Below are 10445 nucleotides of genomic sequence, written 5' to 3' on the forward strand. Positions count from 1 at the left end.
CCGCGTTTCGGAGACACAGCTTCTCCTAGGACAGAGCCTCTTTCGACCCTCGGTTCAGAACCTCCCCAGCCTCCAACACTGCCAGAGTTCCTCTGCTCAGCTGGCTGAGACGCATGCGCCCCTTGCGCTTCGCAGTCCGTGGCAGACCAGGTCCCGCGTGTGTGCCGAAAATGTCCTCTCCATGACCCGCTGCGAAGGCCTGTCAGGCTGTTCAGCCTCGCTCTGGAGGATCCTGACGACGCTGGGCGTTGCCAAAAACAGAGGCTTGGTCTTGTTCGAGTTTCCGGCGAAACCTGCAGAGAAGATGCATCGGGTCTGCTCGGACTGTCCATCACGTCTCTCCGACTTCGCGCAGGAAATCGTTGAAGAGCTGAAAAGGGGACAGCACAAAGCGATAACAGAGAAAAAGACGTTTCCTGGAGGCCGTACGAGAGAAACAAAGCAAAGACGCGAGGCAGCCGCCGAGTGTGAACGGGAGACAAAGACGCAAACTTTGATCGCCACTCTGGCATTAAAAAAACAACGCAAACCCAACCACGTCCTAGAAGTCACCTCCAAAGGTGTGACTCTCTCCGCGACGACTGGATCCTAACGGACGAACAACAAAGCTATATACGCCTATGCATGAAACATTATATAGATACATGTAGAAAATGCCTATATCTTTACGGATGCGTTTGTGTGACTCAAATTTACATACATATATATGTATATATATACATATATATTCATATATATATACATATATATTCATATATATATATATATATATATATATATATATATATTCATATATATATATATATATATATATATATATACATATATGCATATGTATGTATATATGTACATATTGAATGATATGATGAGGCCCGCTTCTTTTCTTACGTCATCGAGGTTTTTGGAGGCATCGACGCCGGCGTTTCCAGCCTGTCCCTGGCCCTTCCCTCGTGAGTCTGTTCCGAGAGAGGTTGGTCCAGCAGCGGGTTTTTTCGCGAAGAAGCTTGCGACGCTTCCAGGCTTTGCGTGGGAAGATCCTGTCTCTTCGGCCTTCGCTCCAACCCAGCGGCTCTGGTGCGCGTTTCCCAGGCCTGTAGAGTAAGCCGAAACTTGTTGCAGCGACAGGCGCGGAGGCGCAGTAGGAGACGGTTTGTTCTTTGTTCTGAGAGAGAGCAGGATTCAAAACACAGAGAACAGAGACAAACAAAAAGTGTCACGCAAAAAGCGAGACTGACAAGGCATTGCAAGCATCAAAAGGATCGGCCATCCGCGGTGGAGCCGCTGACGGGCTGTCAGAAAGCGCCCAGCGAAACCCTGCCGATCCGCGGGCCCAGAACCTCGCGGGGTTTCTCCGGGGCTGAGAGTGATAGCAGGCGAGAATCCTCTCAGAAAAAGGCAAGTGCTCACATCGCTCCACGTATCTTGAATTGGCAGCAAAAGGCTTTCCTCCCAGACAGTCTCTTCTCCATTCAACGAGGTCGAGTTCAAACCCTTTCTACACGTCTTTGCACGTGTCTTCCACGGGTCTTAATAATCTCCTGTTTCCTAGTACCATTAGCGAACCGCGATTTATGCCACTGCATGCACCACGCGAGAACGCGTCAATCCACAGCCGAACGTACAAACCTTCGCGCTTGTCCACACACAGTGCCCCGCCAGTGCCCCGGGTAGCTAGACAAATACCGTAAAACCCAATAGGCGGCGCCAGGTATTTCACGGACCCATGCTTTTCATCACCCGGCCCGAATCCTAACCTAAACGCAGACCTCTGTGTCTCTTTTCTTCTCTCTCCCCGCTCTCTTCCTCACCTCAACTGCGTGGGGACAAAAGCGACGGCGGCCTTCGGCAAGGCAGGCTTTGTCTCTGGAGGCGTGTACGGACTTGCCCGGACTTCTCGCGTGCTCGGCTGATTCGTTACTTTCCAGATAGCAGGCGAAGAGGAAGACGCCGACGGCGGAGCTGGCCTCGCTCCCGGAGAGACCGACGAGTTTTGACCAGAAAAGGGAGAAGGAGGCGCAGCGGGGCCGGACGCGCTCGGCGCCTGCTGAGAGTCAGGCGATGCGTCCGGCTGGCGAGGGCGCGGCATGAAGGGAATGGGGGGAGGAGGAAACATGAACGGCGGCGGAGGCTGAAGCGAGAAAGAAGAGAAACAAACAGCAGTAACGAGATACACACCTGGGGAGAAGAAAACAGGGGAAAGACAGAGGGGAAGCACAGGTTGCCGTTAAGACACGAACGGAGCTAAACCGGAAAGGCGACAGCGGCGTGGGCCCTGTGGGCCGAAACGGCGTAGACGAAGAACTCAAGTCGATGAGGTGTCAAACAGAATTTATGAAACGCAAAGGGAAGCGATAATTTCAGAAAACACAGTCCTCCGAAAGACTGGAGTGGAGAGACGACGTCCTGGTACCCGTCCCGTGCGGCACGGAAAAAACAAACAACATGCAACAAAAATCCTGCAGTCCGTTGGAACGTCTATATATATATATATATATATATATATCTGCATATATATATATATATATATATATATATATATATGCATGGAAATGTGTTTGCATGCAGCCGTTAGGTACCTGCGATGCGAAGCCCGTTCTTGGAAGGCCAAGTCTGCGTTTTGGCCTCGTTTGTGAGAAACGGACGGGCGCCGCATATGTGAAGAGTAATGAGAGGAAAATCATTTCTTGGCAAAACGTCGGTTCTCTCCACGTGTGCGATGCATGCACCGCGTCGTATTTCTGCTCACCGGGGGAGGGAAAGGGAAAACGAAAGGCAATGCGCCGCCGGTGGGGGCTGTGCCGTTTCCTTGCGCAGGTGCGCCTGACGCGTTGTCCGAGAACGGCGTCGGAAAGATGAAAGGGGAGACTGTCGATGTCTCCTGAGGCCCAGTCCCCTGACACCCGACTGGAGAAGTCTGCGCCGCGCCTGCAGACGCCGCGGCTCTGTGGCAGAGCGAGAAAGACAGGCGAGAAGGCAGTTAGCCGGCGACGTAGAGGGATTGGAACGAGAGAAACCAGAGTCGAAGATCAAAACTCCACAGGACACTGCAGCCGACAAAAGGCGCGAACGGTGCAAAATGTGGTCGGTCCAACGTGAGTTGAAAACACCGCAAACGACGCAGCACGCAGCGACAGTCGAGCATGGACCCGAGAAAACCTGACGAAGGAAGGGCCACGGGGCACACGCCGGGACAGTGTGACGGGAGGCGCGAGAGACACAAAAACGCGAAGAAGGCGAAACACAAGAACGGCGCAGCTCTTGGCAAGACAAGACAATCGAGCCTTACTCAGGCACGCTAGCTGGCTCTGCAGATAACCCTGGGGGGAGTTCGTCAGGGAGAGGAATGGATGCGAGGAGATCGTCTTCTTCCTCTCCGTCCTCCCCTGAAGCTGTTCCCCCCTCTTTTGCCTTTTCACTGTCTGGCACGTCGCTCCAGTCCTCGCTGTCTTCCTCGCTGGAACTCGAGGCGCCGTCCTTCTTGCGCTGCTCGTTCTCCAAACTCTCAAAGTCTGCCAGGCACATGCAAAAGCAGTCAAACGGTCTACGGCCGGAGAGTCAGCAGCCAGCCGCGAGAAAAGTTCCGTTTCTGTTCTCCCGGACGAGTTTGTGAGGTTTGACAGGGTTTCTCCGTCCGGAACCCAGAGTCGAGCAACCCCCAAATCTGCCTTCATCAGACCTCCCCTTTTTCGCTTACACTGTCGCCGCATGTCGAAGGCGCCCTGGCGAACGGTGGGCGGATAACCTCGGAGACTGCCGTCGGGGTCTGCCGAGAGTCAACACAGTCGTGTGGAGACAAAACTTTAGACAGCGAGGCGAGAATGACCGGGATCGGTTCCTAGAGCGAAACGAACGGGAACGGCTTCGCGTGCCGCCGACTTCCGTTTTCCTGTGTCCAGGGAAAGATCTCCGCGCCGTGGGAAGGCGAGAACACAACTAGGGAAATCAGGCAGAGATGAGGCAAAGAGTGACCGCAGCAGGGGGGTGTCTGGTCCTTGTGGCCTTTCTTCGCCGCACTATTGTCGCGCGTCAAAGCAGACAAATAAGCATTTTCTCAACTCTGCACACACCGGCGCTTCAACTGGCAAAAGCACGCATGCAAGACAAGAGTTAAACAAAAGGCAAACGAGGCCTCGAAAAGGCTGCGCATCCCGAAAAACCTTTGAGCTCGATTTGACTTCATGATTTAGAAAAAACAAGTATATGCAAACGATATGTACGCACGTGTGTGTGTGTGTGTGTATGTACATACATGTGAAAATACCTGTCTATAGAGGTGTGCATCTATGTGTGCATGTGTCTCCAGGATACGTGCGCCTACGTCTGAAGATGCCGGCGTTGCAAAGAGCAGGGTTGTAGTATCGCCGTTGTTCTTGGTCGAGTTTGAGGATGAATTCGTCATCAAAGCGCTGTTCTACAGGCACCCCTCTTCGTCGGGGATCGCGATGTGCCCCGATGTTTATCAGATTTCGCTGTTCACGCGACGAGAGCGGCTTCTCTTCCTCCTCCTTCTCTTGTTCCGCTTCCTCGCCAAAGGGTTCCTCCATCTGGAGCTCGGCCTTCCTCGCGCGCCTCTCCGCCTCGACGGACTGAACGGCGATATCCCACAGCTGCTGAAGTTTCTGTTTCCGCTTCTTCTGGCTGTCGCGCAGGACGTTTGTCTTCTCTGAAGGAGAGGAGGGAAAAAAACAAACGGGCGGAGCGAACGTCGAAGTCAAACATCGATTGCACGTGGCGCAGGCAAAAGGCCCGCGGGTGAGCTCTGCGCGGCGCACTGTTTCTTGACAGGATGTCAAGCGAAAGAAACAAAACAGTTTCCTCAGCACGCAGCGGCGAGAGAAGAGAAACCCGCCCATCGCACTCGCTGTCTACAAGAGGCGCAAGAGTCCTAGGCGGGCTACGCGCGGCGCGATACTTCTCCAAGATCGATGCGTAATAAAAACTGCTCAAGAGAGTGTGGAGTTGAAAAAAGGCATGCAAGGACCCGGCCAAAGAATCCTGCTCCATCTCTAGACAGTGGTGCTTCCCGCGTGGAACGAGCAGGGTCGGGATGCGGGAGACGATCTGCAAACTCGAGATCCAGAAAGAGAAAAACGGAAACAGGGGAGAGGGAAGCACATGACGATAGACGAGAGAAAGGGCGCGAGAAAGCGACCAGGGAGGAATAAACGGCGGAATAGGACGGGTGCGACAAAGGAAAGGAGTTTCTCTTGCGTCTGTGTTGTGGTCCTATGGAGCGGAGCGCGCTGAAACAAAAAGATCTCCCTCAGAAAGAAGAGTTGAACTGACCCAGTTCACAGAGTTTGTCGAGTTCTTCCTTGATCACGCGCGGATTTCTCTTCAGTATGGACAGCTCGCGGTTGTGGCGCCTGTCCATTTTGTTCTTCCGCTTCTCCTTGTCGCGCTGACTCTTGCGGTAGATGTCTGACGGGTTCACCGCCTTCAATGCCCCCGACTTCACCTTCAGCTTCTTCATCGTGGCTCGGTTGCTGCGAGAGAGTTAACGGCCCCGAGAGGGATCTGGAGAGGCGGGAAAGGATCCGAAACCGAGGAATGGGTTAACGAGGATTAGGGTGACCGATCCCAGCGGCGCAGGCGGAGCTGTGCGGGTTCCCGTGGCCAGAGAGGGTTTGCAGGTAAAAAGGGAGACACCGAAACGGTCCCAGGACAGACGGGCACTGCCGCCGGTGTTCACAGCCGGTCTCCCTCAGGCGTCGCCGGAAAAGAGTGGCTCCGTGAGAGGCCTGCCTGTTCGAGGTATTGATCGCTCTTCGGAATCGAAAGGGAACGGAGGACGCAACCGACAGCTGAGATGCGCAGATGCTTGTGCACTGCATGCAGTAGTTGACGACGGAAACAGAGCGAACCCCCCGGACTGGTCCCAGTGTGACTCGCGGAACTCAGCCGCGCACAAAAAAGACCTTTCGTTGAAGACAGGCAGTCGCAGCATCAAACAGCAAACCATCAAAGGTTTCTTCACCGAAGAAGACGCCAACGCGACGCCCTGAAGAACCGGGCAAAAGATACCGCGTGGAAGCGTATCGGCCGAGACAGCGAGTCCAGAATTCAGTAACACGGGAAGGGATTTGTTTCAGGGACAGAGGAGGAAGAAAACAGGCCATCCGAAACGGAAGAGCAAGAAAAGGGTTCCAGGAAAAGACGCTCGGCGGTGTGCGTGTGTTGTCGACGGTGTCACCGCGAGGGATTGGGACAATGGAAGCAATTCGACCGGAAATGAAGGGATTCGGACCTTTCTTCTGGTCGTCCTCTCTCGCGAGGGTCAGACTGGGAAAGGCCCCGCCACATCTTAAGGGAAAACTGCTCGGAAATAAGAAATAAACAAGGTGGATTCCTTAATTTGTTGCAAGTCGACCGCTGGAGACGCGCATGCATACAGCCGGAAGATCGGATGTACGTCTACGCATGTGGTGGTCTTTTCCCCAAAGAAAGAAAACGGCATGTTGACCATTCAGTCTTGAGAACTCTGTCTGCTTTCTCACGTAAGGCAAAACCGTCTGAGATGCTACTTCATTCTGCCGCCTATTCATCCGCAGAAACGAAAATCCGACCTCTCTCAGACTCGAGTTGCCTATCCCGGTACAGCGCAGGATCCAAAAGAATGTGTCGGGATCATCTGCACGAGAAGCTCCTGTTCACTGGCAGTTTCACATGCAAAGATTCTTGCCGCTCAGCAGTCTTTGCTGAGCAAAAAGCCAGGTGCCGTGCCTGGTTTTCCCGGGATTGTCCACTCCGGGCCGGAAGTTTCTTAGAGCCGGAGAAGCCTGCGTTTCTCGTGCAACCATCGTATCTTTTAAGCACGAATTAGACAAGAGGCTGGTCTGTGAAATACACATGGCTAGCCTTGCCAGTACGCTGTTCTGTGGCTTCGGTTCAACGTCGGGTCATAAAAGACAAGTGTCCGTCGAGGGTCCGGGCAGGTGCGTATGTACCACAGCTGCTACCCGTGCAAAGCTAGCGTTAGCGACATCACACTATCGCCTCCCTCCGATCACGCCTGCCATGAATCCACTGTCCGTATTCATCTTCGTACATCCTGTCCTCGAGCGAATGTACGTTTTGAAGTCGGTCCCTCATTGGCGCGTGGCACTAAACAACAGCTGGCCAACCAGAGCCTCACGAAATATGCCCACATGGTAGTATTCTTGGGATGCCTCTGTCGAGGCTCACGTACCAGGTCTGGTCCCAACACGGCATGCGGTCAAAAATGGAGAGAGGGTTTCTGCGGATGACAGTCATAGCACTACGCGATGTTGCCTGACGGAAATCGTCGCCTCCGCAGTATGCGATGGCACTCACTACGGAACACAGTGGGGTCAGTAAATGCGCGTCTCCAACTTCTCAGTTCCACATAAAAAACAAAACCTGGGCCACTCAATGACATGCCGCTTACGTCGCCCTCGATCCCATTAGCCATTGGTGAGAGCGTCACATCTGCTGAAGCTGCGGGCTTTTAGCAGACTCTGCATCGCCATGATCCGCCTTGCCTCACCGAATTTTCCGCGTCGGGACCACGCCCTCGTTCCCTCCGCCCGGTTTACGCCTGCTGCCTCCTGATAGCCACGCGCAAGGGCAGTGTGTGTCCTCTGGGGTCTACGACAGTTGAGCATCACCCCAAGGTGCACGACGACGACGCATTTCTGCCTCTCACTTTGCTACTGCTCATGATCGTGCGACAGGCTGTTCTAACGAAGTCCTCACACTGATCCTCGCTTCGGTGTGTTTTGTAATGGGCGACCTCTCTTTCCAGCATCAGACACACGTGAGACGCCATAACTGGCGCGCACTGCCGGAGATGGTCTTGGGAGACGTTCAATAAACTTCGCTAATGGCTACAGAAATCTTTTAGCATTTTGTCTTTGACAGGGAAAGACAATTTAGGTAGGCGCGTTTGTGGCTACAGATTCAAGCCACTCCAGTTAGCTCCCGGAAAGCCCCAGGGAAGCCCACGCGAATAGCATGTTCGCTTCTTCACTACCGGTTCTCTCGTGGGCACTGCATTTGGCACTGACTGGTTCCGCCTGAAGGAGAAATTGCCTATCTCGAAAGACGGGGGCCAAAACACGTCACACTCGTGCGGCAAACGACTCTTGGTGCACACAGTTGGTAACCGACAACGGAAATCGCCATGAAGCTGAGCTATCGGCGCAGCAGATGGGCGTACACGCGCTAGACATGAGGCAATGCTTCTCTGATGCTTCAAGCCCCCCCGAACCGAAACAGCCAAAACTTGGTCACACTCTCGGCTGAGTACGCCTCAACTTTGCTTTGTACACTGACATCCTGCCAATTAATCGCACGAGCGCCGTGCCACAGCGGTTCCACACCAGGAAAAGAAGTGATGCGCGGAAAGGGTAACTTTTTCGGGGACGTTTCCCTGTTATGCCGGACGCCATTCACGGCCGCCTGCACCACCGGTAGAGAGCTCCCTCTGAAGCGGTTTCGCCTTCCGACTCCACGAAAACCATCCATGATACAGTTTCGAGGTGAAAAAGGATTCGTCTTCTGTTGCTCACCAAGTCTCAAGGACGGTTGCCTCTGAGCTTTAAAAAGTGAAAAAAGGGCGTCCAGGCTCGCTAGCTTTGTGGCGACGACGCGCGGCAGCTAAGGCATACAGGATGCTCCAGTATAAGACGTAACTTCCTAACCGTCCTCGTAGGTGTAGTACGCGTCCCTGGATTCATCTGCGTATGTACGCACCCCATAACAAAGTAGAGACGTCGGATCATGGGTAGAGATGCCCACCGCAAACGCCTGCGAACGGTGAAATGGGCCGGCCAGCTTGTCCGGCCCGTAAACGCAGAACGGCAACAAATGAGGGAATCAGTCATCGGCAGCACACATTCTACGTCTGTATTGCGCCTTCCCGTGTGTTTTCTCTCTTCGTATGCCGGTACATCGCACGTTACAAGGAAAGGCAAGGCACCCATGCGTTCCACTTACTGCTCATCCCGTGCCGAATAATGGCGTAGAGCATAAAGGCCATCCAGCCGTAGCCAATGCCACGCAAAACCTTGCTGGTTGTTGTTTCGTCATCCAGATAGTACCAGCTGGAAAAATAATAAACATCGCAAAATGCAAGGGTGACCCGACGCTAGAAGCAGGACGCTCATCGAGCATTAAATTCTCAATGCTGTTCACATATACTGTCGTAAGGGTGTCCGAAAGGCAATCATGGCATCACTATGTTTGCCCGCCAACAACTCAATGTCCCGTGTTCACGCACATTGCACCTACTGTCTTATTCCAGTGCCTTTACCCGTGTCTGGTACTAGTATCACAGGCTTACAGCTCCAGCACAAACTGTGAAAACACTTCCTGTGAAACATCTCATTTAAACTATCCGTTGATACGCATGCTCTAAGGGTGCTTTGCGGAAGAAGCGAGACGTCGCAGTGACTGGACCTCCTGCAGAAATGTGAGGCCTATAACTCTGGGTTGTATGGACGTTTGTTCTAGTACACAAATCTGCTGATCAATGTCGGCAGCATTGAACGGGAAGAAGTAACTCTTGTGCCGGTTTGCGTCAAGTGCATAACCCACTCTGATGCTAGTCTCCTTCGCGCGATAACCCCCGACTTCTTCTGCATGCCGCTCTCCTCTTCAACTACATCTGCATGGTCTCTGTGGTACGGGCAGTTCCCTCTCGGGCATGGTGCCGCCTGCTCTTCCGGCTGCCTTCGATGGTAGCCAACACCCGCACCGACTACAGATGCCTGGGGAGATACACCTTGCTTTGGCGATTGATCTGCCGGCGCAGACGTCTCTGAAGGTTCGGCGTTGCTTCGTGCGTTCGGTGATGATTGCGGTACAGTCGCTCCTATCTGTTCAGCTTGCTGGTCCGTATCTACAAAACCGTCTGCATCCTGATCTGCCATAATGACAGCGTGCTCCACCCCGTCGACGTCAGCGTGCTCCACCCCGTCGACGTCCGGCACACCATTTGCACTCGCTAAATAAAACCCAGCAACCTCTCCCTCCCGAGCCCACGCGGCCATGCACCACAGAAAACAAAGTATTGATCCATTCCAGCTGATACAGAAAGGCTTAGCCCGACTACCTCTTCTTCGTCCCATGCACCACGTACTGCCGGAAACGAGGAGGAGCTGGCCAGCAGAAACAAACTGCATCGACACAGCGAAACGCTCCGTAAATGATATCATCTCTCTTTTTCTTGCGGGACGCGGCTTCACGACATAGCCTGCCATGCAATAAAAGCACGTGCAGGCCACCGAAAAACGGGACAAAACAGAACCAACTCGTTTGTCGGCGGTCCTTGACGATACATCCTCCTCCCCTTCTCTAACCGACTGGCACACGAACCCTCAAGCGCGCCACTCTCGCCGATACGAGAAAAAGGTGAACGCTGAGAAAGTACACGTAGAAACCGTGAGGCTGCATTTACCGTGCGAAATGACCCATTCCAATGA

At 53.5% G+C, this 10445-nt stretch overlaps 2 protein-coding genes across 2 annotated transcripts; both read right to left on the reverse strand.

Annotated features, from left to right (window-relative positions):
- Positions 1–331: 331 nt before the first annotated feature.
- NCLIV_036060 (hypothetical protein) lies at positions 332–5473 on the reverse strand (the record flags this gene model as incomplete). The annotated part of the gene is made up of 8 exons (XM_003883808.1): positions 332–370; positions 889–1162; positions 1809–2128; positions 2747–2942; positions 3287–3509; positions 3695–3763; positions 4319–4663; positions 5287–5473. 8 exons carry the CDS (start codon positions 5471–5473, stop codon positions 332–334), a joined length of 1653 nt encoding a protein of 550 aa, XP_003883857.1.
- A 3185-nt stretch (positions 5474–8658) lies between these two features.
- Positions 8659–10223, reverse strand: NCLIV_036070 (conserved hypothetical protein; the record flags this gene model as incomplete). The annotated part of the gene is made up of 3 exons (XM_003883809.1): positions 8659–8699; positions 8959–9065; positions 9559–10223. The coding sequence occupies 3 exons, from the start codon at positions 10221–10223 to the stop codon at positions 8659–8661; spliced, it is 813 nt and encodes a 270-aa protein (XP_003883858.1).
- Between the last annotated feature and the right edge of the window lie 222 nt (positions 10224–10445).

The sequence above is a fragment of the Neospora caninum genome, chromosome VIII, assembly GCF_000208865.1.
Source record: "Neospora caninum Liverpool complete genome, chromosome VIII".
Lineage (NCBI taxonomy): Eukaryota > Apicomplexa > Conoidasida > Eucoccidiorida > Sarcocystidae > Neospora > Neospora caninum.